General features: G+C 43.5%; 1 protein-coding gene across 9 annotated transcripts; it reads right to left on the reverse strand.

Annotated features, from left to right (window-relative positions):
- Positions 1-27,085, reverse strand: LOC128702345 (uncharacterized). 9 transcript variants are annotated; one of them, XM_070102228.1, is made up of 9 exons: positions 26,951-27,085; positions 23,117-23,298; positions 14,190-14,357; positions 12,103-12,208; positions 7,829-7,921; positions 7,182-7,239; positions 6,730-6,813; positions 3,510-3,676; positions 1-2,359 (listed from the first exon to the last, which is right to left on the reverse strand). In XM_070102228.1, the coding sequence occupies exons 2-9, from the start codon at positions 23,238-23,240 to the stop codon at positions 2,038-2,040; spliced, it is 1,122 nt and encodes a 373-aa protein (XP_069958329.1). In that variant the 5' UTR covers positions 23,241-23,298; positions 26,951-27,085; the 3' UTR covers positions 1-2,037. The 9 variants fall into 9 exon arrangements, with proteins under 9 accessions (XP_069958329.1, XP_053652545.1, XP_053652544.1 ...); XM_053796570.2 differs by having other exon boundaries at positions 27,012-27,030; XM_053796569.2 differs by having other exon boundaries at positions 26,962-27,024.
- Positions 27,086-27,182: the final 97 nt, after the last annotated feature.

Genomic DNA, 27,182 nt, shown 5'->3' on the forward strand with positions numbered 1-27,182 from the left:
TTAGTGTTTGGATCAGTAAGTTCTTATTTTAATGCAGGTAATTGATCAAAATACAAACATCGCTATGATACAAAGAAATGTACGTGGAGGTGTTTTAATCAATGATATCATTCATAGAGTGTAGGGAATTTAAAAATGGTGAAAATCAGTAAAAGTCGAAATCACTCGTCTCGTGTTCCATCACGTTGGATGGTTTTCCTGTCATTTACCATCACTCAGTTTAGTTTAATATGTTTATTATGCACCCCATACCCATCCTGTGGGTGGTAGTCAAAAGATTACAGAGGTACATAATTGGTCCAGGGACTGGACTCCAAAGTTTTGATAGCTGAGCAAGTTACAGAGGTAATGAATTCACAATTTACAAAGGTAATGAACTCACAAATTACAAAAGTAATGAACTCCAGGTAGGTCTAGTCACAATCATGACAAGTTACAAAGGTATTTACAGATTACAGAGGTACGTAATGGGTCCAGGGACTGGGCCCCAAAGTTTTGATGGCTGAACTAGGTACAAGGTAATGAACTCACAAGTTACAAACGTAATGAATACTGTAAGAATGGTTACTTACGTTTATACATGGCTACAATCATGAACAAATTATAGTGTAATGAGCAATTCACACTTCCACACCCGGTCACAACTGTAGTGAGTTATTGGTACCATCACTCAGCATGGTTTATTGTCAATACTTCACTCAGGATGCTTTTCATGTCGACTCCATCACACAGGAGTGCTTTCCCGTAATACTCCATCACACAGGAGTGCTTTCCTGTAATACTCCATCACTCAGGAATGCTTTCCCGTAATACTCCATCACACAAGAGTGCTTTCCTGTAATACTCCACACAGGAGTGCTTTCCCGTAATACTCCATCACACAGGAGTGCTTTCCCATAATACTCCATCACACAGGAGTGCTTTCCTGTAATACTCCATCACACAGGAGTGTTTTCCCGTAATACTCCATCACACAGGAGTGCTTTCCTGTAATACTCCATCACTCAGGAATGCTTTCCCGTAATACTCCATCACACAGGAGTGCTTTCCCGTAATACTCCATCGCACAGGAGTGCTTTCCTGTAATACTCCATCACTCAGGAATGCTTTTCCGTAATACTCCATCACACAGGAGTGCTTTCCTGTAATACTCCACACAGGAGTGCTTTCCCGTAATACTCCATCACTCAGGAGTGCTTTCCCGTAATACTCCATCACACAGGAGTGCTTTCCCGTAATACTCCATCGCACAGGAGTGCTTTCCTGTAATACTCCATCACTCAGGAATGCTTTTCCGTAATACTCCATCACACAGGAGTGCTTTCCTGTAATACTCCATCACACAGGAGTGCTTTCCCGTAATACTCCATCACACAGGAGTGCTTTCCTGTAAAACTCCATCACACAGGAGTGCTTTCCCGTAATACTCCATCACGTTGCAATGTTTTCCTGTCAAACTAGGCGATGATATATTTTTTTTATCAACATTTTTCCTAGTCCAAATTAAACCCATCGCTGAAGATATCTATTAATAAATAACAAATAATCTTCATTTTTTATACCTAATTATCCGCTACTACCAGCCATGGTTCATGGATGAATATGATAAATGCTCTCGATACATTCGTGGAAAAAAAATTAACAATATCGTGGCTAAAACAAGTCGTAGCTAACAGAGACTGGAAATGGAAACTAGTCAGAAGTTTCGGCTAGGTCTAGGTTAATTTTCAATTTGTCATTTGCTAGGAACTGAAAAACTGCAGTCCGTCTCCTGGATTAGACCTGTCCTTTAAAAACACGACTAAGTCTACATTAACCACTAAGTGTTCAGCAACACCTACGTCTTCAGCACCACTGACACAAAGATCAGCAGTCTTCAGCGTATGGGAGGACTCAAATCCACATTGAAATATTAGCATTTTCTACTGAAGACGACTACATTTCACCCAAGAGCTGCACCGAGTAACTTTCCAATTCGTCCTTAGATCTTGCTTTGAAAATTGCTAAATAATGCCAGTTTAGTGGTGTAACAGTGTATCAGAGTCTGGACACTGTGACGTCGTTTTCACTGGCGTCATTGTCGTGGTTAGACACTGACAAATGGTGCGACGTCAACGATGGGAAAAACGACATGAAGGCGCTGGGCCTGCTGCTCCTGGAGATAGTCGATGTTGATCTGTGAGAGGATAATGTGGAGATGTTTGAGTCAGGACGAGAGGGAAAGTAGGGTAATATGGACGGAGCCTCAGATAGTGTGGAGGAAGAGGAAGATATGGAGAGGTGTGTTGAGCGGTGGCAGGGAGATAGCGACGAGTTGGATGACCTGTTGCTCACTAACGAGGATAACCTTGTTCGCAGCCTGTGGAAGAGTGTAAGGGTGAGTTAGCATGGTTGTATTTACAAAACTGAAAATGTCCACTGTGTTTTATTTAAACTTAGTCTTACTAAACATTATATTTTATATCATGCGCTAAACTCGTTTGGGCAATTCAGCGCATGGAATATTGAAGGCTTGATCCCCCGTCAGACACTTCAAGCCCATTACCTCAGGCTTAGCTCCTAACACTAGTGACCCGTCTTACTAAGCATAGGCTCTAAAAAACAACTCCGATTATTTCAAACGAGTGAAGAGGAATAGGGAGATGAACAATACGTGCAAACTAGGATAATGATGGGAGACAGACTCCCAAAAAGATGATTGACCCATTGACCTGACAAATGAACCAAACTCTTATCCCTATGCCTGTTTTCCTTAGCAAGAATATTTCTCATAGGAAAGCAAATTACGACCTAGGAATTTCATGAAAGTAGTGCCCCAAACCTGACGCTCAATATCCAACCGATGCCATGTAAGGTACTAGTGTCCATAATCACTCACTGCCTTAGTATCGCATACTGACAAATTTACAAATTCACATAATAAGCTATCTGAACTAAACTTATCCTCAACAAACTTTGTTCTTAAGTATAATTCTGCTGTTCAACATTAATTAGTATAATTCTGCTGCTTCGATAATTGATAAGTACATATACTGCCTTAACAAACCTCTTAAGTACATTTCTGCCTAAAAAAATCATTGCTTATAACTCACTTCTAATGTATTTTAACATAGGAATATGCATGTTAATAATGATAATATTCACCGGTTCTTCAAACTATACCTGTATTTCAAGATGCCATAGGGTAAACCAGCTCGATTCTTTCTCTCTCTCTGTCTGTCTGTCTCTGTCTGTCTGTCTCTGTCTCTCTCTCTCTCTCCCTCACACACACACACACACACACACACATACATCGTGAAGGGTTATTATTATTATTATTATTATTATTGTACTCAGGTGGAAGCGTAAAGCCCATAGGGTCATGCAGCGCCTTGGGAAGAATAGGAAGCAATCAGGCTCGATCCTAGGGAAGGGAGGGCAAGTCCCATTCTTTGCATTATGATTCCCTCACCGGCAGCCACAGATGCCGGTGACTACAAAACAGACACGTAGGCTTATAGAGTACCCACCCTGACGGTCCTGGCTGTGACGAGCCTCGGTTGGAAGAGAGCATATTAGGCCTACTGGTGGTGGAGGAACTTATGGTGGACCAGGTGGATGTAGGCTGCAGCAACCAATCCGCCCCACTGGGTGAGAATCTACGAGAGAGCTCAAGCGCCAACTCCAGGTCAGGATCCTGGAAAAGGACAAGAGAATACAAACCTATTTGTGTTTACCTTGTTGGAAAGTTCACAGGTAATCTGATAAGCGATGGGGTTACTAGCTGATAGGAGACACTTGTCCTGTTTCCTGACTAACAAAACACACTACCGTCTTACTCTGTGTTGATCCTTTGTTGTGTATGTGAGGTGGAGAACCTACCAGCATATCCTATGATGTGCTCTTTATTCTTTTTTTTTACCGAGTGGACCTGTAAACCAGCGGAAAGTGTCAAAATGACCTGTGTTTGTGTGTGTGTCAGTACTCGCTTGTTTGTGGTTGCAGGCATCGATTCGAATCTCCTAGCTCCGCCTCTTCACTAATAGCTATTATGTCCACACTCTCCCTGCTCCAAGAGCCTTATGTCACCTCTTCTTATAGCTATGTAGGGATCCTCCCTCTACTTCTTCACTCTCCAGATTGTTCCACTTCCTGACAGGTCTAAGGCTGAAGAAATGCTTCAGAACATCCCTGTGGCTCATATGAGTTTTTCACTTCCAGTTGTGACCCCTTGTTTGTGTCCTAACTCTGAAACATTCTGGCCCTGCCCACCTTGTCAGTTCCTCTCAGTATTTTATACATTGTTATCATGTCCCTCCTTCCTCCAGTGTCGTCAAGTTCAGTTCCCTTAACCTCTCCTCGTGCGACATACCCCTTAGCTCTGGGATGTAGTTGTGTACTCACCTATTTGTGGTTGCAGGTGTGTGCCGCTAGTAGCAATCTTCAATAATTCTGTCGAAACAAGGCAATTGCCTGATACGTGGAAGACAGCACCTGCTGTTCCAATTTTTAAGAGACAGACGGGCAGCATTAAACTACAGACTAATGTCGCTGATATCTATAGTATGTAAAAGTCGTGGAGAAGATTCAGAGCTCCTGACCCCTGTGTGTGCGTGTACTCGCCTAGTTGTACTCACCTAGTTGTGGCTCTGGGGTCGAGTCACAGCTCCTGGCCCTGCCTCTTCACTGGTCGCTATTGGGTCACTCTCCTTGAACCATGGTTAAAATTATGTATGGATCCTGCCTCCACTACATCGCTTCTCAAACTATTCCACTTCCTGACTACTCTGTGACTGAAGAAATACTTCCTAACATCCCTGTCATTCAGCTGTGTCTTCAGCTTCCGACTGTGTCCCCTTGTTGATGTGTCTCATCTCTGGAGCATCTTGTCTTTGTTCACCTTGTCAAGTCTCAGTATTTTAAATGTCGTTATCATGTCCCCCCTATTTCTCCTGTCCTCCAGTGTCGTCAGGTCAATTTCCCTTAACCTCTCCTCGTAGGACATACCCCTTAGCTCTGGGACTAGTCTTGTTGCAAACCTTTGCACTTTCTCTAGTTTCTTTACGTGCTTGGCTAGGTGTGAATTCCAAACTGGTGCCGCATATTCCAATATGGGCCTAACGTACACGGTGTACAGGGTCCTGAACGATTTCTTATTAAGATGTCGGAATGCTGTTCTGAGGTTTGCTAGGCTCCCATATGCTGCAGCAGTTATTTGGCTGATGTGCGCCTCAGGAGATGTGCCTGGTGTTATACTCACCCCAAGATCTTTTTCCTTGAGTGAAGTTTGTAGTCTCTGGTCCCCTAGACTGTACTCCATCTGCGGTCTTCTTTGCCCTTCCCCAGTCTTCATGACTTTGCAGCCAGTTGCTGGAATAGGTCTGCAGCCTGTCCAAATCCCTTTGTAGTTCTGCCTGGTCTTCGTCCGAATGAATTCTTCTCATCAACTTCACATCATCTGCAAACAGGGACACTTCGGAGTCCATTCCTTCCGTAATGTCGTTCACAAATACCAGGAACAGCACTGGTCCTAAGACTGACCCCTGTGGGACCCCCATTCGTCACAGGTGCCCACTCTGGCACCTCGCCAAGTACCATGACTCGCTGCTGTCTTCCTGACAGGTATTCCCTGATCCATTATAGTGCCTTCCCTGTTATCCCTGCCTGGTCCTCCAGTTTTTACACTAATCTCTTGTGTGGAACTGTGTCAAACGCCTTCTTGCAGTCCAAGAAAATGCAGTCTACCCACCCCTCTCTCTATTGTCTTAGTGCTGTCACCTTGTCATAGAACTCCAGTAGGTTTGTGACACAGGATTTCCCACCCCTGAAACCATGTTGGCTGCTGTTGATGAGATCATTCCTTTCTAGGTGTTCCACCACTCTTCTCCTGATAATCTTCTCCATGACTTTGTATACTATACATGTCAGTGACACTGGTCTATAGTTTAGTGCTTTATGTCTGTCTCCTTTTTTAAAAATTGGGACTACATTTGCTGTCTTCCATGCCTCAAGTAATCTCCCTGTTTCGATAGATGTGTTGAATATTGTTAGGGGTACACATAGCGCCTCTGCTTCCTCTCTCAGGACCCATGGAGAGATGTTATCCAGCCCCATTGCCTTTGAGGTATCTAGCTCACTCGGAAGCCTCTTCACTTCTTCCTCGGTTATGTGTACTGTGTCCATCACTTGGTGGTGTACGCCACCTCTCCGTCTTTCTAGAGTCACTTCTGTCTCCTCTGTGAGCACTTCTTTGAATTTCATGTTGAGTTCCTCACATACTTCGCGGTCGTTTCTTGTTGTCTCTCTTCCTTCTTTCCTTAGTCTGATTACCTGGTCCTTGACTGTTGTTTTCCTCCTGATGTGGCTGTATAACAGCTTCGGGTCAGATTTGGCTGTCGCTGCTACGTCGTTTTCATATTGTCGTTGGGCCTCCCTTCTTACCTGTGCATATGCATTTCTCGCTCTACGACTGCTCTCCTTATTCTCCTGGGTCCTTTGCCTTCTATACTTCTTCCATTTCCTACCACACTTGGTTTTTGCCTCCGTGCATCTGGGTGAACCATTGGCTCATCCTGGCTTTTTTATTATTCCTGTACTCACCTAGTTGTGTGCACTCGCCTAATTGTGGTTGCATGTGTGTGTGTGTGTGTGTGTGTGTGTGTGTGTGTGTGTGTGTGTGTGTGTGTGTGTGTGTGTGTGTGTGTGTGTGTGTGTGTGTGTACACCCCCTTCCAAAAGTATAATCACGTACGTCGGAAGTAGCCATGAAGTCTGAGTTGGCAACGGTGAAGGCAGCTGTCTTGTTGTTGCTCTCAGGATTATACCCCACAACTCTCTGTGGAAACAATCAGTCACGTTTCGCGTTACTGTTGCGATTTAATAGCTATAGTTTTGAATTGCCATTCACATTAGCAAGTATATACAGGAATCTTTAATAATGAATTAGTATATTTAATTTAAACGGAATTAAATCTAAATATTTTTGTTTCATTTTCTGGTGTAGCTCCTGTATGAATTGTATTATACAATATTTTATTATATTTCGTGATTAATCTAATATAAACTCTACTTAAAATTCGAGATGGTAAATTGTGCTCTCTCACATATACTGCTGCACGACTACCATCATTACTACTACTAATACCACTACCACCACTAATAATAATAATAATAATAATAATAATAATGCAGCCTCATACTCACAGTTTCCTCCTCCGAGTCCTCTGAACTCCGACTGAAGCACTTTTTAATTGCCTTCCTCCTGCAAGGAGAGATAAATGTCATTGGCTGTCTCTCTGCTATTGTGGCACTCTGTTTTACATTGTGTGCAACACTTCATGTAAGGTGTTATCACTTTTGGAATGAGCATAATGTATGCAAGAGTGTCAGTGTCGGTATGTCATCGGGAAATGTCCTTGTGGCAGAGGATATAAGGATGGTTTCTCTGGTGTTGACTGTGGGACGTGCAGTGTGATAAAGCTTTAGATAAGATTTAATACGGCTTAGTCCTGCCTTTGTCATGATTTAATATACATTAAATCACGACAAAGGGATCTCCGTCTCCGACAGATACCTTGAATTAGGGTAATTAATGTTTGGCTCTTGATAAAAGGGAGAGGCGGAAGCACGTTTCTTGACATAATAATTACAAAATAACAATTCTCCTTTATTTATCTGTAGATGACGCTTTGTGTAGTTCGTTCTCTATATTCACCTGGTGTTGATTTCATGTCCCTTTCTTAACCGATCTACACCGGGTTTATGGCTTCATGAAAGACACTGCCCATGGACTTGGTCACGAACCGGGCCGCTGGGGGCGATGACCCCCAACACCCTCCAGGTATACTCACGAGCTGATGAGTTTCTGGGCGAGGAGGAGGGCAGCCAAGATGACGATGAGCACTACACTGCTGACTGACGTGGGTAGTGGCTGGTACGTCACGCTGTCAACGCCAACATTCTCATTTTAATAACAGTGGATATAAGACACGGTGGTCTACTGCTCACTGTAACGAAGAAACAACAGATGCAGAGCAAGATTTGTTGTTGTAACATTTTGCTCTACAGTTTCATCTAGTCAGTTCCTTGATAAAGCTCTTAAGAAAGCGAAACGTTTCCAAGACATCTTGTTCTGCACCTGTCTTTTCTTTAAGACTGTATACACCCACAGTGTGCTGCTACCGTATTCTATGTGATAGTTATAGTGTGGGGACAGAAAATAGCAATTTTTCCCTGTCGTATTCCATTACGCAGAATGGGTAGCATACATGGGCAATGAAATCTATGAAAAAAGGGGAAGAGATGAGAGAATTAGTTGTGTGTGTCATAAAAGGGGTTAAGCAAATGGATTAGCAATGGGAGGCGCTGGATGGTAAGCGGAAGATAATAAGGTGTTTGTTAGAAGACATTCTGGGTCGTCTGTTTGAAAAATAAGAGGAAGAGGAGTATGAACTTGGTAATGAGTCACTGGGGTAGTAGTGGTTTTTTTTAATAACTCTTACATTATTGTAGAACTTAACTGTAGTACAAATATTGCCACACATCTTTACCTGGAGTTTACCTGGAGAGAGTTTCGGGGGTCAACGCCCCCGCGGCCCGGTCTGTGACCAGGCCTCCTGGTGGATCAGCGCCTGATCAACCAGGCTGTTGCTGCTGGCTGCACGCAAACCAACGTACGAGCCACAGCCCGGCTGATCAGGAACTGACTTTAGGTGCTTGTCCAGTGCCAGCTTGAAGACTGCCAGGGGTCTGTTGGTAATCCCCCTTATGTGTGCTGGGAGGCAGTTGAACAGTCTCGGGCCCCTGACACTTATTGTATGGTCTCTTAACGTGCTAGTGACACCCCTGCTTTTCATTGGGGGGATGGTGCATCGTCTGCCAAGTCTTTTGCTTTCGTAGTGAGTGATTTTCGTGTGCAAGTTCGGTACTAGTCCCTCTAGGATTTTCCAGGTGTATATAATCATGTATCTCTCCCTCCTGCGTTCCAGGGAATACAGGTTTAGAAACCTCAAGCGCTCCCAGTAATTGAGGTGTTTTATCTCCGTTATGCGCGCCGTGAAAGTTCTCTGTACATTTTCTAGGTCGGCAATTTCACCTGCCTTGAAAGGTGCTGTTAGAGTGCAGCAATATTCCAGCCTAGATAGAACAAGTGACCTGAAGAGTGTCATCATGGGCTTGGCCTCCCTAGTTTTGAAGGTTCTCATTATCCATCCTGTCATTTTTCTAGCAGATGCGATTGATACAATGTTATGGTCCTTGAAGGTGAGATCCTCCGACATAATCACTCCCAGGTCTTTGACGTTGGTGTTTCGCTCTATTTTGTGGCCAGAATTTGTTTTGTACTCTGATGAAGATTTAATTTCCTCATGTTTACCATATCTGAGTAATTGAAATTTCTCATCGTTGAACTTCATATTGTTTTCTGCAGCCCACTGAAAGATTTGGTTGATGTCCGCCTGGAGCCTTGCAGTGTCTGCAATGGAAGACACTGTCATGCAGATTCGGGTGTCATCTGCAAAGGAAGACACGGTGCTGTGGCTGACATCCTTGTCTATGTCGGATATGAGGATGAGGAACAAGATGGGAGCTAGTACTGTGCCTTGTGGAACAGAGCTTTTCACCGTAGCTGCCTCGGACTTTACTCTGTTGACGACTACTCTCTGTGTTCTGTTAGTGAGGAAATTATAGATCCATCGACCAACTTTTCCTGTTATTCCTTTAGCGCGCATTTTGTGCGCTATTACGCCATGGTCACACTTGTCGAAGGCTTTTGCAAAGTCTGTATATATTACATCTGCATTCTTTTTGTCTTCTAGTGCATTTAGGACCTTGTCGTAGTGATCCAGTAGTTGAGACAGACAGGAGCGACCTGTTCTAAACCCATGTTGCCCTGGGTTGTGTAACTGATGGATTTCTAGATGGGTGGTGATCTTGCTTCTTAGGACCCTTTCAAAGATTTTTATGATATGGGATGTTAGTGCTATTGGTCTGTAGTTCTTTGCTGTTGCTTTACTGCCCCCTTTGTGGAGTGGGGCTATGTCTGTTGTTTTTAGTAACTGAGGGACGACCCCCGTGTCCATGCTCCCTCTCCATAGGATGGAAAAGGCTCGTGATAGGGGCTTCTTGCAGTTCTTGATGAACACAGAGTTCCATGAGTCTGGCCCTGGGGCAGAGTGCATGGGCATGTCATTTATCGCCTGTTCGAAGTCATTTGGCGTCAGGATAACATCGGATAGGCTTGTGTTAATCAAATTTTGTGGCTCTCTCATAAAAAATTCATTTTGATCTTCGACTCTCAGTCTGGTTAGCGGCTTGCTAAAAACTGAGTCATATTGGGACTTGAGTAGCTCACTCATTTCCTTGCTGTCATCTGTGTAGGACCCATCTTGTTTAAGTAGGGGCCCAATACTGGACGTTGTTCTCGATTTTGATTTGGCATAGGAGAAGAAATACTTTGGGTTTCTTTCGATTTCATTTATGGCTTTTAGTTCTTCCCGCGATTCCTGACTCCTAAAGGATTCTTTTAGCTTAAGTTCGATGCTTGCTATTTCTCTGACCAGTGTCTCCCTGCGCATTTCTGATATATTGACCTCTTTTAGCCGCTCTGTTATTCTTTTCCGTCGCCTGTAAAGGGAGCGCCTGTCTCTTTCTATTTTACATCTACTCCTCCTTTTTCTTAGAGGAATAAGCCTTGTGCATACATCGAGTGCCACCGAGTTAATCTGTTCTAGGCATAAGTTTGGGTCTGTGTTGCTTAGTATATCTTCCCAGCTTATATCGGTTAGGACTTGGTTTACTTGGTCCCACTTTATGTTTTTGTTATTGAAGTTGAATTTGGTGAATGCTCCCTCGTGACTAGTCTCATTTTGTCGGTCTGGGGCTCCACGCATACATGTCTGAACCTCAATTATGTTGTGATCTGAGTATATTGTTTTTGATATGGTGACATTTCTTATCAGATCATCATTGTTAGTGAAGATGAGGTCTAGTGTATTCTCCAGTCTAGTAGGCTCTATTATTTGCTGGTTTAAATTGAATTTTGTGCAGAGATTTAAAAGCTCGTGTGAGTGTGAGTTTTCATCAGAGCTGCCTCACATACCTCACATACACAAAAAAAAAAAATGATTATCTGCCTTAACATTAAATTTCTCTAGGGAAGATAAGAATATCACTTGTATATCAACTAACTCATCAGAAATGTATACTGATCATGTCAAATATATCCAGGGGAAAGTGAAAGGTATTTCGATTTCTGAAATGCGTTTCAATCATAATTAGAAATGCGAATTACATACACATGAACGCTTGCGCAACACATATTCACAAACACCAGTCATACCTTTACTCAGATTAAAGAAAATAACTGACGTAAACATAATATACTTCAATTTTAGCCCTTTTTCTGCATTGGTTACAAATCACCTGAGGTGATTTGTAACCAATAATCTTTGGGTAGACGGTATAAATATTAAGGGCTACATCATCTCACCCTGATGCAAACACTAATTACTGTGGAAATAACCACACAAATTCACAGTTTCAATAACCCTACACAGGTGTTGTGTTGTATCACTGCTTGTAAGCGAAGGTGACGCAGTCAGTACAACTCACTGCTCCCATGGACGCATGGTCTCTCCAGGGAGTCAGTATCGATTCATCATATTCACAAGTCCTCCGTAGTAGGTACCCTAATAATAATATAATATCTTTATTTACTACAAGTACATGTACAAGATATACAGGCCTAGCTGACATCAATGACATACTACTATACAGAAAGCCCCTTGTTATGCTGAGTATTTCGGGCAAATTAAGTCAGTTTTATCCCAGGATGCGACCCACACCAGTCGACTAACACCCAGGTACCTATTTTAAACTAATGAGTGAAAAGGGACAGGGACAGCAGGTGTCTTATGGAAACAGGTCCCTAATGTTTACCAGCCGTACCGGAGGATATTCAAACCCCCGGACCTCAGCGTGTGAACTGAGTGCGCTAGCGATCGAGCTACGGGACACCTTCCCGGTTGCTAGTATCTAAACAACCCTCAGAATAAGATGCAGAAAATCTTAGTAATTTTTTGCTCAGTTCCACTGCCACCTACACCTCCCCTACTCCAGTACTTACCACAATTCTCTGTAGACGAAACCATCCTTACACTTACAGAAGCCGTTGGAACACACCCAGTGTTCATTGCACTCTAAAGTGTCGTTGCACTGTGATCCCAGAGTGCCTGTGGGAGAGACGAGGTCATCTTAGGTCACACACGCACACATCTCCAGAAGTCAAGAAAGTAGCCTCACAGAAAACAGTAGGAGACAGAAGAATCAGAACGTAGCCAGCAAATGTAAAGTCATGATATTATGGTTATTACAGAGGCGAACCTCTCAGTAATAATAACTTATGTGAAATAGAAGAAGCTCGATCATTCGGCCGTGTGGGTTAGTGCAAAGCCTGGTGGAGGCTCGATCCTCCATCCCTGTGAGTCATTTAGCTAAGGAAATGAAAGTTTGATTTTCCGTCCAGGCCTCCTGGTGGATCAGAGCCTGATCAACCAGGCTGTTGCTGCTGGCTGCACGCAAACCAACGTACGAGCCACAGCCCGGCTGATCAGGAACTGACTTTAGGTGCTTGTTCAGTGCTTGTGTGTGTGTGTGTGTGTGTGTGTTTGTGTGTGTGTTTGTGTGTGCGTGTGTATGTGTATGAGTGTGTGTGTGTATGAGTGGGTGTGTGTGTGTACTCACCTATTTGTACTCACCTATTTGTGGTTGCAGGGGTCGAGTCTTAGCTCCTGGCCCCGCCTCTTCACCGGTTGCTCTTCACCGGTATGAGTGTGTGTGCGTGTGTGTGTGTATGAGTTTGTGTATGTGTGTGTGTGTGTGTTTATGTGTGTGTGTGTGTGTGTGTGTGTGTGTGAGTGTGTGTGTGTTTGTGTGTGTGTGTGTGTGTGTGTGTGTGTGTGTGTGTGTGACTCAACAATCAATATTTGCACCAATAACTCACTACAGTTGTGACCGGGTGTGGAAGTGTGAATTGCTCATTACACTATAATTTGTTCATGATTGTAGCCATGTATAAACGTAAGTAACCATTCTTACAGGATTCATTACCTTTGTAACTTGTGAGTTCATTACCTTGTACCTAGTTCAGCCATCCAAACTTTGGGGCCCAGTCCCTGGATCCATTACGTACCTCTGTAATCTGTAAATACCTTTGTAACTTGTCATGATTGTGACTAGACCTACCCGGAGTTCATTACCTTTGTAATTTGTGAGTTCATTACCTTTGTAGATTGTGAATTCATTACCTCTGTAACTTGCTCAGCTATCAAAACTTTGGAGTCCAGTCCCTGGACCAATTATGTACCTCTGTAATCTTTTGACTACCGCCCACAGGATGGGTATGGGGTGCATAATAAACATATTAAACTAACTAACCGTCCACGTGGGTTGTTTAGAACAAGGGATAGTGATGGCTAGATCCTCCATCCGCGTGGGTCATTCAGTGCTAGGAATGGTGGAGGCTAGATCCTTCGTCCGCTAATTACATGACACGGTGCCTAATATACATTTGTAAGTAATTACGTAAACATCGGTTATGTTACAGTGACATACTTAACAGGGTGCTGAAAGTACCCCAGAATAATAAGAGATAAGATTTCGTTCGGATTTTTAACCCCGCAGGGTTAGCCACCCAGGATAACCCAAGAAAGTCAGTGCGTCATCGAGGACTGTCTGTCTAATTTCCACTGGGGTCCTCAATCTTATCCCCTAGGATGCGACCCACACCAGTCGACTAACACCTAGGTACCTACTTGCTGCTAGGTGAACAGGACAACAGGTGAAAGGAACGCGTCGAAATGTTTCTACTCCGCCGGGAATCGAACCCGGGCCCTCCGTGTGTGAAACGAGAGCTTTGCCAAACCATACCACGGGCGGGGATAGAACCCGCGATCAGAGAGTCTCAAAACTCCAGACCGTCGCGTTAGCCACTGGACCAGCTAGCCACAATAAGTGGCTAACGCGACGGTCTGGAGTTTTGAGACTCTCTGACCGCGGGTTCTATCCCACCCGTGGTATGGTTTGTTTGCAATCGTGTCATTACGATTTCGTGAGTCAGAGCTTTGCCAGCCAGGCTAATAATATCAAGTGCTTTGAAGAGAGAAGCAGGACAGAAGAAGAGAACTGAACGGAGGGGAAGCAAGAACGACTCACCACAGTCGCCGCAGTAGTAGAGGTATTCACTACTACTGAGAGTGTAGATAACACAGGTTCCTTCAGGACAACGACAACTGAACGAGACACACTGTGGGAGGGGCGCCGCCCACTGCCAGCCATCACAGTCACTATCACCATCACACACCACGTCTGGGATATTCTGTCCTGTAGGGAAGAAAAGGAGCATCAGTGACAAGGCAGGGCCAGTGGAGGAAAGAATACGAAGACACGAGAGACAAAGAAGTTGCGTAGAAAGGCGAAGAAAAAAGAGAGGGGACGTAGAGCAGGGAAATGCGCAGATTTTGTTATGGCTCGGTCCGCAGGGGCGTTGACCCCCGAAACACCATCTAGGTATATTCTTCCAGGTATAACTGTTAAGGTATACTCAAGGTGAACACATGCAGTGTGCGACTGTACTATTCTATATAAAAATTACATTGAGGAAATAAAATTAGCTTTGTTTTCAAGCCATATTCTTTCATGGGGAAGCCCTAAGCCCGTAAGGGTCATACGGCTCTTGGAAAATGGGAGTAATAATGTTTGATTCAAGAAAAAGTAGGAAATATGCAATTTGTTGGCTCAAAAGCACTTTACACGCTGGGGAGGGGCTCTTGATCCAGGGAATTGGATCTGCTCCGGTTCCCTGAATTAAGCCTGAATGCCTTCCATCACTCCCCCCCACATACGTTGTATAATCCTACGGGTTTAGCGCTTCCCCATAATAATCTTGAGTGAGGGACTGAACACATCGATTCCAACCCGAGGGACTGATTACCTCAAACTCCTCTCCTTATGCCTTTCTGCTTTGTATTGGACTGATGAAGTCACTGTGTGGCGAAATGTTTCTTCAATAAAGAACATAAGAAAGGAGCAACACTGCAGCAGGCCTGTTGGTCCATACTAGGCCCATGACTCGATCCATGACAGCACTTTTCCCTCAATGCCATGAGCTGCCACTTTCTTTAACAGTCTAAAGAACATAAGAATGAAACAACATTGTAGAAAGCCTACTGGCCCATACAAGGCAGGTCCTTACCAAAACCAGTGTATAATAAACACTGAGTCTAATCAAGAGTTACTGACAAAAGAACACACTCTAGCTCTTGACCCCCTATGTGGTCCTTAAAATATGGTGCTAGAACCTGTAGTAAGACTACAAACAGTGGTAGTGGTTTGGTGAGTGGGCTGAGGCAGGGCTGAGGCCGCGGTGGTGAGACCGTGTGGTAACTGGGCCTATGGGATGAACAGCGTAAGCCTCACTGGGGACACCATCACTGGCGCGAAAACATTTTAATCCGGGCCGGCTTAAAACAAACCCACGAAATACCACAACACCACAGGGATGAAAAAGCACTCAGAATGGCTTGGAGCTTGAAGCACAAGCGATGAAGACTGTACCCACGTGGTTTGCTTGAGTACTGGGTTAGTCACCTGGGTTAGTTGCTGGCTGGCTTGGCTTATCTTAATCCTTCACACAGAATGGCCCGACAACTTCTAACGATGAGCACAGCAGGGGTGGAAAGCTGGTTTGGCAGGCAAAGGCTGGATGGTGTGTAAGGCTTGGGCTGGACTGGGTTGTTCCGACTCCCCCACCACAGACTGGCTTAGTAGCTTGGCTTACTTTGCAAACTCGGGTCAACCCCTTGGGAGTGATGCAAATAAGTAGACAAACACTAATACAAGGAGACTGACCAGTGAATATTGTAGAGGCTGGTAGAAGCTTGGTCGGGGTAGCTGGCTTGAGGTAGCTGGCTGGCTAGGTCAGCCTAGCGTCAGAATGTGGCGACCGGCTCAGTAGAAATTTATCTCCAGAAATCGCTGTAATCATCAGAATTACAGGCCCTCCGCTGGCACCAAATTGTCGTGTGGGGTTTGGTAGGAGAAACGAGGGTTGAAGGTAAACACCTTGTTGGATGGTAACACTATATATATTGTCAGACTGTGATGAGAGGCAGGATCCCAGGCCTGCCTTGTTCTGCCTGCTTGTAGGTGGTCCGTCGAGTGAGGACGAGGCAGCTCGTCTCACTCAAGCTGTATCCCGTGACGTTATACAGTCACAGGCCTAGGGAGCTTCTTTATAAAGCACATGGATGGTACTATGATACTCAGCTAATCTATATAACACATATAAGGGGATCAGCAACTATGCTGACACCACTACCCAAAGCTACTCAAGAACTCTCGCACCCACGACACCAATCAAACTCATCCCCTCCCACTCGTATATTTGTCCAATCTCTCTTTACAGCTACCCAAGGTTCTAGCCTCGATCATAATAAGCTTTGATAATTCTATTTGCTCACGTGCAAGTCCCACTCAAATCCAACTCCCATATGTTGGAAATAAATTGTATAAAATATCGACACAATGGAAATATAAACACATATGCAGTATAATGTAATCCTTTATTGACAGCGTTTCGCCCACACAGTGGGCTTTTTCAAGTCACAAACAGATCTACCTGGGGTGGAAGGTACACGAGTATTTATAGTCAGGTTCAGAATGGTGTGGTCAGGTGGAGAATGCTGCATCTGATGATCTACCGAGTGGGGTTATAGAGTCTAAAATCTTGGGTAGCTTGGAAGGGAGATTGGATAAGTTTGTGAGCAGACCTTCTGCAGTGTTCTTCCATTCCTATGCTCTTATGTGGGATGCAAGCTCTGTAATTTAGGTTATAATATCCGCCACATCCTCTTTGTTTGGCGCGGATGTGGATGCAGATGCGGATGTTTATTTGATCGTGATTGCTGATGCGGAGGTGGATGTGGATATCTCATTTAGAAAAAAATAAGGATGAGGATGAGGATGTAAGAAATTGTGCGGATGTTTTGCGGATGCAGATACGGATATCCAATACATCCCTAATTATAACAACCAAATAATTAAGGTAGTAGTGGTGGTAATCTGTAATAGTACATCTGGAGTTTACCTGGAGTTTACCTGGAGTTCCGGGGGTCAACGCCCCCGCGGCCCGGTCTGTGACCAGGCCTCCTGGTGGATCAGAGCCTGATCAACCAGGCTGTTACTGCTGACTGCACGCAAACCAACGTACGAGCCACAGCCCGACTGGTCAGGTACCGACTTTAGGTGCTTGTCCAGTGCCAGCTTAAAGACTGCCAGGGGTCTGTTGGTAATCCCCCTTATGTATGCTGGGAGGCAGTTGAACAGTCTCGGGCCCCTTATTGTATGGTCTCTTAACGTGCTAGTGACACCCCTGCTTTTCACTGGGGGATGTTGAATCGTCTGCCAAGTCTTTTGCTTTCGTAGTGAGTGATTTTCGTGTGCAAGTTCGGTACTAGTCCCTCTAGGATTTTCCAGGTGTATATAGTCATGTATCTCTCCCGCGTGCATTCCAGGGAATACAGGTTCAGGAACCTCAAGCACTCCCAGTAATTGAGGTGTTTTATCTCCGTTATGCGCGCCGTGAAGGTTCTCTGTACATTTTCTAGGTCAGCAATTTCACCTGCCTTGAAAGGTGCTTACCTGGAGTTTACCTGGAGAGAGTTCCGGGGGTCAACGCCCCCGCGGCCCGGTCTGTGACCAGGCCTCCTTAGGTCAGTGTCCCAGGATGCGACCCACACCAGTCGACTAACACCCAAGTACCCATTTTACTGATGGGGAACATAGACAACAGGTGGAAAGAAACACGTCCAATGTTTCTACTCTGGCTGGGAATCGAACCCAGGCCCTCACCGTGTGAAGCGAGAGCGTTAACCACCAGGCCACCAGTGTGCAGCAATATTCCAGCCTAGATAGAACAAGTGACCTGAAGAGTGTCATCATGGGCTTGGCATCCCTAGTTTTGAAGGTTCCCTGTCATTTTTCTAGCAGATGCGATTGATACAATGTTATGGTCCTTGAAGGTGAGATCCTCCGACATGATCACTCCCAGGTCTTTGACGTTGGTGTTTCACTCTATTTTGTGGTCAGAAATTGTTTTGTACTCTGATGAAAATTTAATTTCCTCGTGTTTACCATATCTGAGTAATTGAAATTTCTCATCGTTGAACTTCATATTGTTTTCTGCAGCCCACTGAAAGATTTGGTTGATGTACTCACCTAGTTGTACTCACCTAGTTGAGGTTGCGGGGGTCGAGTCCGAGCTCCTGGCCCCGCCTCTTCACTGATCGCTACTAGGTCACTCTCCCTGAGCCTTGAGCTTTATCATACCTCTGCTTAAAACTATGTATGGATCCTGCCTCCACTACATCGCTTCCCAAACTATTCCACTTACTACTCTGTGGCTGAAGAAATACTTCCTAACATCCCTGTGATTCATCTGTGTCTTCAGCTTCCAACTGTGTCCCCTTGTTACTGTGTCCAATCTCTGGAACATCCTGTCTTTGTCCACCTTGTCAATTCCTCTCAGTATTTTGTATGTCGTTATCATGTCCCCCCTATCTCTCCTGTCCTCCAGTGTCGTCAGGTTGATTTCCCTTAACCTCTCCTCGTAGGACATACCTCTTAGCTCTGGGACTAGTCTTGTTGCAAACCTTTGCACTTTCTCTAGTTTCTTTACGTGCTTGGCTAGGTGTGGGTTCCAAACTGGTGCCGCATACTCCAATATGGGCCTAACGTACACGGTGTACAGGGTCCTGAATGATTCCTTATTAAGATGTCGGAATGCTGTTCTGTCTGCCTGGAGCCTTGCAGTGTCTCCAATGGAAGACACTGTCATGCAGATTCGGGTGTCATCTGCAAAGGAAGACACAGTGCTGTGGCTGACATCCTTGTCTATGTCAGATATGAGAATGAGGAACAAGATGGGAGCGAGTACTGTGCCTTGTGGAACAGAGCTTTTCACCGTAGCTGCCTCGGACTTTACTCTGTTGACTACTACTCTCTGTGTTCTGTTAGTGAGGAAATTATAGATCCATCGACCAACTTTTCCTGTTATTCCTTTAGCACGCATTTTGTGCGCTATTACGCCATGGTCACACTTGTCGAAGGCTTTTGCAAAGTCTGTATATATTACATCTGCATTCTTTTTGTCTTCTAGTGCATCTAGGACCTTGTCGTAGTGATCCATTAATTGAAACAAACAGGAGCGACCTGTTCTAAACCCATGTTGCCCTGGGTTGTATAATTGATGGGTTTCTAGATGGGTGGTGATCTTGCTTCTTAGGACCCTTTCAAAGATTTTTATGATATGGGATGTTAGTGCTATCGGTCTGTAGTTCTTTGCTATTGCTTTACTGCCCCCTTTGTGGAGTGGGGCTATGTCTGTTGTTTTTAGTAACTGTGGGACGACCCCCGTGTCCATGCTCCCTCTCCATAGGATGGTAAAAGCTCGCGATAGGGGCTTCTTGCAGTTCTTGATGAACACGGAGTTCCATGAGTCTGGCCCTGGGGCAGAGTGCATGGGCATGTCATTTATCGCCTGTTCGAAGTCATTTGGCGTCAGGATAACATCAGATAGGCTTGTGTTAACCAAATTCTGTGGCTCTCATAAAAAAATTCATTTTGATCTTCGACTCTCAGTCTGGTCAGCGGCTTGCTAAAAACTGAGTCATACTGGGACTTGAGTAGCTCACTCATTTCCTTGCTGCCATCTGTGTAGGACCCATCTTGTTTAAGTAGGGGCCCAATACTGGACGTTGTTCTCGACTTTGATTTGGTATAGGAGAAGAAATAGATTAGAAAGACACGTAAGCAAACACTAACATATTTATTAGAAAACGTTTCGGTCCTGGGACCTTGATCACTTCTAACATACAGAGGTAGAAAGACATAATATATATAGGCGGAGAGTGAGATGTGACGCACGTGACCTGAGGAATGTCATAAGAACATAAGAATGGAGGAACACTGTAGATTAGAAGTGATCAAGGTCCCAGGACCGAAACGTTTTCTAATAAATATGTTATAGTGTTTGCTTACGTGTCTTTCTAATCCAACTTGTCGGTATTTATTACCAAGGTTTATACCAGGAGAAGAAATACTTTGGGTTTCTTTCGATTTCGTTTATGGCTTTTAGTTCTTCCCGCGATTCCTGACTCCTATAAGATTCCTTTAGCTTAAGTTCGATGCTTGCTATTTCTCTGACCAGTGACTCCCTACGCATTTCAGATATATTGACCTCTTTTAGCCGCTCTGTTATTCTTTTCCGTCGCCTGTAAATGGAGCGCCTGTCTCTTTCTATTTTACATCTACTCCTCCTTTTTCTTAGAGGAATAAGCCTTGTGCATACATCGAGTGCCACCGAGTTAATCTGTTCTAGGCATAAGTTGGGGTCTGTGTTGCTTAGTATATCTTCCCAGCTTATATCGGTTAGGACTTGGTTTACTTGGTCCCACTTTATGTTTTTGTTATTGAAGTTGAATTTGGTGAATGCTCCCTCGTGACTAATCTCATTATGTCGGTCTGGGGCTCCGCGCATACATGTCTGAACCTCAATTATGTTGTGATCTGAGTATATTGTTTTTGATATGGTGACATTTCATATCAGATCATCATTGTTAGTGAAGATGAGATCTAGTGTATTCTCCAGTCTAGTAGGCTCTATTATTTGCTGGTTTAAATTGAATTTTGTGCAGAGATTTAAAAGCTCGTGTGAGTGTGAGTTCTCATCAGAGCTGCCTCCTGGTGTTATTACTGCAACAACATTATTTGCTATATTCCTCCATTTTAGGTGTCTTAAGTTGAAATCCCCCAGGAGCAAGATGTTGGGGAAAGGAGCTGGCAGATTTTCCAGACAGTGGTCAATTTTTAACAGCTGTTCCTGGAATTGCTGGGACGTTGCATCCGGAGGCTTGTAGACTACCACAATGACTAGGTTTTGGTTCTCGATCTTTACTGCTAAAACTTCCACTACATCATTTGAGGCATTAAGCAGTTCTGTGCAAACAAGTGACTCTGCGATGTACAGGACAACCCCCCCTTCCCCCCCTTTTTGCCTAATAGCAAAAAGTAAACAAAATGTACAAGGTTGATCAGACTCTGATCCAACACGAGGCCTGGTCTCAGACCGGGCCGCGGGGGCGTTGACCCCCGAAACCCTCTCCAGGTATATTCCAGGTAAGGAGAGATACAGGGTCTTGAGATTCGCCATTGAGGAAGTGGCAAAACTATTGATCAGCACTTCAATTATAAGAAAACATACTTAAATTACTGAGAACTACATGGAGAATCAGACACCTTGGAGACTGAACTGACTGAAGCAGTGCTGGAGTGATTCACGAGTTAATGTAGCAGGGACATGAGAGAGATGGGGAGGGGGACGGGGAACGAACCTGCAATACTACAGACTTGTCTCAAACAATTCTGCAAAATGTTGTTATACAAAGAGCGCTTAATCAAGTGGAAGACAAAAGCCTACTGTCAGAGAGTTCTGTATCTAAACGGCAAAATCCTATATAAGTTTTTATAATAATGTTGGTAGAATTACCGACAATATGTAAAGTAAAAGGACACAAGTGCAACTAATGTGACATTTTATTGTGGCAACGTTTCGCTCTCCAGGAGCTTTGTCAAGCCGTTACAAACAGTATATGTGTGTGTATAATGTTCGCCAAGACCATAGTCCTGGCACGGGTCCCAATCTTGCGATGACCCGTCTCTGGCTCCCGATGGAGAAAGGTTTCCACAATGATGCGACGCATGCCGCTCAAGCGCCCCTCTGGTCAGTTCAACTGGTGCATCTCATAAGCGACACCATATGTAACTATGGACACTAGCGAGGAGGAGGATATGTCATTATCACAGGTAACAGCTTGTCTGGTTCGTTGACCCCATGGTACACTAGTGTGGCCGCAGTCATCTCTGGGTCCTCTTCGGGTACAAACAGGACACAGAGGGTATATAAAGGCTTAGAGTGAGGTGCAATACTAGTGAGGTACCATTTCGATGTTCACTAGTGGTAGTAGTAGTAGTATGACAAAAGTTGTAGTAGTAATACAATATGGTAGAGCAATTAATTCGTACATGAGTAAAAGGATATAAAAGCTATTACTTGGGTAACATAAAAATAGGTTGGACAAATATAGACTGGATAGAGGCAGCCTGTTTCAGTGTTCACTCTCTGTAATGTGCTTAGTGTAGTATAACAGGAGAGACTATGTGATGGCAGGGTTTACTGTTTTCAGGAGGATTCTCGCTAAGACTTCAGAGATAGTGAAGCTGCCGTTGTTTTGTTTAATTGTATTCGAAACAGCGATCAGTGCTGATTCGAGGCACTTGCGTCTGCGGAAATTAGTTTCTTTGATCACTAATTGGGCGTCCCTGAATTTCATGAGATGATTGGTGGAATTTCGGTGTTGTACACAGGCGTTGTTCAAGTTATCGTTCCTACATGCGTAAATGTGTTCATTGAGACGGGTGTCGAGGTTTCTTGCTGTTTCACCTACATAAATCTTGTCACAGCCCCCACAGGGTATAGTGTAAACCCCTGCATTGACTGGTTCGTGGTGCTTTGATTTTGTCCTGGTTAGATCCTTTATTGAAGTGCTAGAAGCGATGGCGACTCTGGTGTAAGCTTGTGAAAGTACTTTAGAAACGTTCAGTGCAACCTGGCTGTTGGGAAGAATTATAACTTTGTTGGGAGTGGTGTTGGTGCGTGGAGAATTAATATACCCTCTGTGTCCATATACTGTTTGTATCGGCTTGACAAAGCTCCTGGAGAGCGAAACGTTGCCACAATAAAATGTCACATTAGTTGCACTTGTGTCCTTTTACTTTACATAAGTTTTTATGCTAATTCAGTAGTGGGGGGAGGGGGGTAAATCAACAGTGAAAAAGATGGATAGCTTGCGTTTAGTTAGATATCACACTAAATAGAAGGACCAGGTGAGGCATTATGCCATACGAAATAATCAAAAGATATGACAGGTTGGACAAGAAAATGTTTGACAAGCAGAAAACGGGAGACGGGAAAAACATAGAAGTTAAAAACGTAAATAAACCTGATCGTTGTTTCCACCACTCACCTCCAACATTCCCAACAACTAGCAGAGGCACCAGCAAGAGGATCCTCATTATAAAGGTACTTTTCGGTCCCATCCTCCCTGGTGATGATGTATGTGGACGTCCTACTGGCTCGAGACATCCCATTCTCGGTGTCCTGGGTGTTTAAGTTCGTTTTCAGGAAGACATCTGAGATAGGTAGAACCTATGGGACGGGTAGAAATAAGCCGGATTTAGTAGGTCACCTGGGATGGGTTATACAATGAAAATATATATTTCGGATCAGTTGTGATGAGAGATGAATAATGAATTTCAGGAACTCTCATTGGTGTGGCAACATGAAAATATAAAACTGACTAGGACATAAATTTGTGTTAGAATGACACTTGAAATAGATATGAACTAGAGTACTGGCGAAGGATCACTTGCACTTCGAGGGTCAACTTCAATGTCAGAGAAAGCTTAACAACACTGTGGTCAACCCACAGTACGGGTAGGAATCGAACTCATGGCAAGTGAGCCGTAACACTGTGGTCACTTGGGCATGATTCTTCTGTTCTTAAAGTCCGTTCATTACAAATAATAATAAAAATGATAATCATAATTACAGTGTTATCCTCATCTGTGTGTGTAAATTCGTAACGCCAAATTCGGTTATTCTTTATTTTGCCATTTGTTGTGCTGAGGCTCTGCAACACTCATGAGATATCCAGTACAGTTCATGAAGTGCCTCGTGCCGTTCACAAGGCATCTGGTACCCTTTACCAGGTATCTAGTATCGTTCACAAGGTATACTGTACCGTTCACGATGTATCTGGTATTCACGAGGTATCCACTACTATTCACGAGACATCTGGTATCGTTCACAAGGTATCTAGTATTCACTAGGTATCTGATACCGTTCACGAGGTATCAAAGCATGTGGTAACACTGTACCTGCCACCAGACAAATATACGTTATTCCTGGACTTGTGGAGATCGTTGCTACCAAGCCTGTGAGAAGTGACACCGCTACGTCCAGTTAGTGTTGCCAGAAGTGTTTCATATCTTCCATCTTGTGTTGAATACTGAAACTTGACGGAAGATTATGAGGAAAAGAATTATATTTCCTTCGTGATATCAAATTTTTTTTTAAAAATATATATACCAGAGAATAACAGATGGGAAGGCTTAGTTTAATGTTTGAGAAGAGAATGGCTACATTGCTTATTTTTGTCTATGATTTATCACCGTCATCGGGGTGGAGATTAGATAGTGTCACAGGCGGCTCAGTATCAGTGTTATCACATGACATGGGAAGGGGTGACATTATTGAGTTCTTCGGTAAATAGGACATTTATATATATATATATATATATATATATAGTGTGTGTGCGTCGTGCCATATAGGTAAAATTTTCGATTTTGGCTTGACTAGCAACGCTCTTCTTGCCGTATAAGACAAGCGAAAATTTGTGTATGCAAAAATTTAGAAAAAAAATCATTCCGAACTTAACCCCCAAAAAATATATTTCATTGTAAACTTATCTAAAATATATTTAGTTGGCTTAGGCTAAATTAAACTGCGCTTGTTATAATAAGGTTAGGTGCAAAATTATTACTCTGTACATTAACATAAATGAAAAAAATATATCTTTAAACGTATAAGAAATTTTTTTAGAAAGGAATTTATTTTAAATGAGTTCTTGCTAATTGACCAGTTTTACCTATTCGGCACGATATATATATATATACATATATATATATATATATATATATATATATATATATATATATATATATATATATATATATATATATATATATATATATATATATATATATTTATATATATATATTTAACAAGTCGGCCGTCTCCCACCGAGGCAGGGTAACCCAAAAAGAAAGAAAATCCCCAAAAAGAAAATACTTTCATCATCATTCAACACTTTCACCTCACTCACACATAATCACTGTTTTTGCAGAGGTGCTCAGAACACAACAGTTTAGAAGCATATACGTATAAAGATACACAACATATCCCTCCAAACTGCTAATATCCCAAACCCCTCCTTTAGAGTGCAGGCATTGTACCTCCCATTTCCAGGACTCAAGTCCGGCTATACAAAAATAACCGGTTTCCCTGAATCCCTTCACTAAATATTACCCTGCTCACACTCCAACAGATCGTCAGGTCCCAAATACCATACGTCTCCATTCACTCCTATCGAAACACGCTCATGCACGCCTGCTGGAAGTCCAAGTCCCTCGCCCACAAAACCTCCCTTACCCCTTCCTTCCAACCTTTTCGAGGACGACCCCTACCCCACCATCCTTCCCCTACAGATTTATACGCTCTCCATGTCATTCTACTTTGATCCATTCTCTCTAAATGACCAAACCACCTCAACAAACCCTCTTCAGCCCTCTGACTAATACTTTTATTAACTCCACACCTTCTCCTAATTTCCACACTCCGAATTTTCTGCATAATATTTACACCACACATTGCCCTTAAACAGGACATCTCCACTGCCTCCAACCGTCTCCTCGCTGCAGCATTTACCACCCAAGCTTCACATCCATATAAGAGTGTTGGTACTACTATACTTCCATACATTCCCTTCTTTGCCTCCATAGATAACGTTGTACAAGAATGGTATACAATACCAACAAGATGAAATTAAGACACTTGTGCAACATCTGGGTATCTTTATTGTAGAAAGATAGTGAATCATCGAGGACTGTCTATCTTATTTCCATTGGGGTCCTCAATCTTGTCTCCCCAGGATGCGACCCACACCGGTCGACTGACACCCAGGCGAACATAACAACAGGTGTAAGGAAATGCGTCGAAATGTTTCTACCCCACCGGGAATCTAACCCGGAACCTCCGTGTCAATGTTATTAACATAACTAATTAACCAGTTTTTAACATATTTCTATCTTATGTTTGTTTGATCAAAAATATATCTATTGGACGTATATATTGCTTGGAAAACTCAGTAACGAAGGACCCAAGAAAATAATAAAATAATAATCTCTGCGGTAGGCCTACTGATCCTTGGCAGCTTTTCTTAATTAATATCCGCTTCCATTGAGAAACCAATACTTTCTTATATCCTGTCTAAGTCCATCTTATAGCACATTTATTTGTACCTGCTGCTCTCATGTACACTTTAATCATACAACCCTCTCTTTCTACTTCAAAGTTCCTTAAGTAATGTTTGTGGTACGTGTGAGGTGATCAGTGCACTGACGGACTCGCTTGTAATGAGGTATCAGTATTCATGAGTTGCCTGCCGGGTACATAGCAAGTCCACCATCAACAGAAGTCACGCACACACTGAGGCAACAAGGCGACATGAATGACACTTAATGTAGAGAAAGCCTTTATTTCTCACAATATTTCGCTCTTGGATTGAGGCTGGTTAATTGGGTTTGAAACCTGTTGACTACAGGAAAATCACTAAGGCTGCATGCAACCTGTTCACCGTCTATTAAAAATATTTTTATTTCTTAAAATAGGGATTTAAGTAAACTCTCAGTATATATACACCGAGAGACTGTTCAGTGTATTATAACCTGTGTAGGAGGATTCCTTTTCTTCACGTGTTTTATACCCACACACTACCAAGGTGTCAAAATAACTGATGTGCGATTTGTGAGCGTTTGTTGAACCTATATTTTGTGTTTCATTAATAGGCTCACGTGTTTTAACTTTTCTGAACATTAAGTAGACGGTATAAAACTACTTCCATCTCTGACACAGTTAATGATCTTATATGATAGTGAATCCAACACCCTAATCATTAATGGGTTAAATTCCTTGGTTTTACACCTGTAATGGAAAGGTTCCTCCACATTTTTACCCGTACCCCCGAGACACCTTGATTATTCCAGTACATCTCCCGGGGAGAGGACAGCAGTACCCACTACCTCGGTGCAGTCAATACCAGGTGCCCATACGTAAAGTTGAGTTTCATTGCTTGCTGGTAAGCCGTGGCGCACGCAACTTGTATCTATCTTATCACTTATCTATCAGTACTCCTCTCCCTCCATTTTCACTATCCCCCTCCCTGCGACCCCCTCCCCATCAACCCCAACCCT

The sequence above is a fragment of the Cherax quadricarinatus genome, chromosome 80 (assembly GCF_038502225.1).
Source record: "Cherax quadricarinatus isolate ZL_2023a chromosome 80, ASM3850222v1, whole genome shotgun sequence".
Lineage (NCBI taxonomy): Eukaryota > Metazoa > Arthropoda > Malacostraca > Decapoda > Parastacidae > Cherax > Cherax quadricarinatus.

Coding starts and splice junctions, on each gene's coding strand:
- LOC128702345 (XM_070102228.1), bottom strand. CDS start 23,240: ATGGGATGTCTCGAGCCAGTAGGACGTCCACATACATCATCACCAGGG. Junction 14,358..23,116: donor AGTTGTTGGGAATGTTGGAG/GTGAGTGGTGGA, acceptor TCTTCCCTACAG/GACAGAATATCCCAGACGTG. Junction 2,360..3,509: donor TCACAGCCAGGACCGTCAGG/GTGGGTACTCTA, acceptor ACTCTTCCACAG/GCTGCGAACAAGGTTATCCT.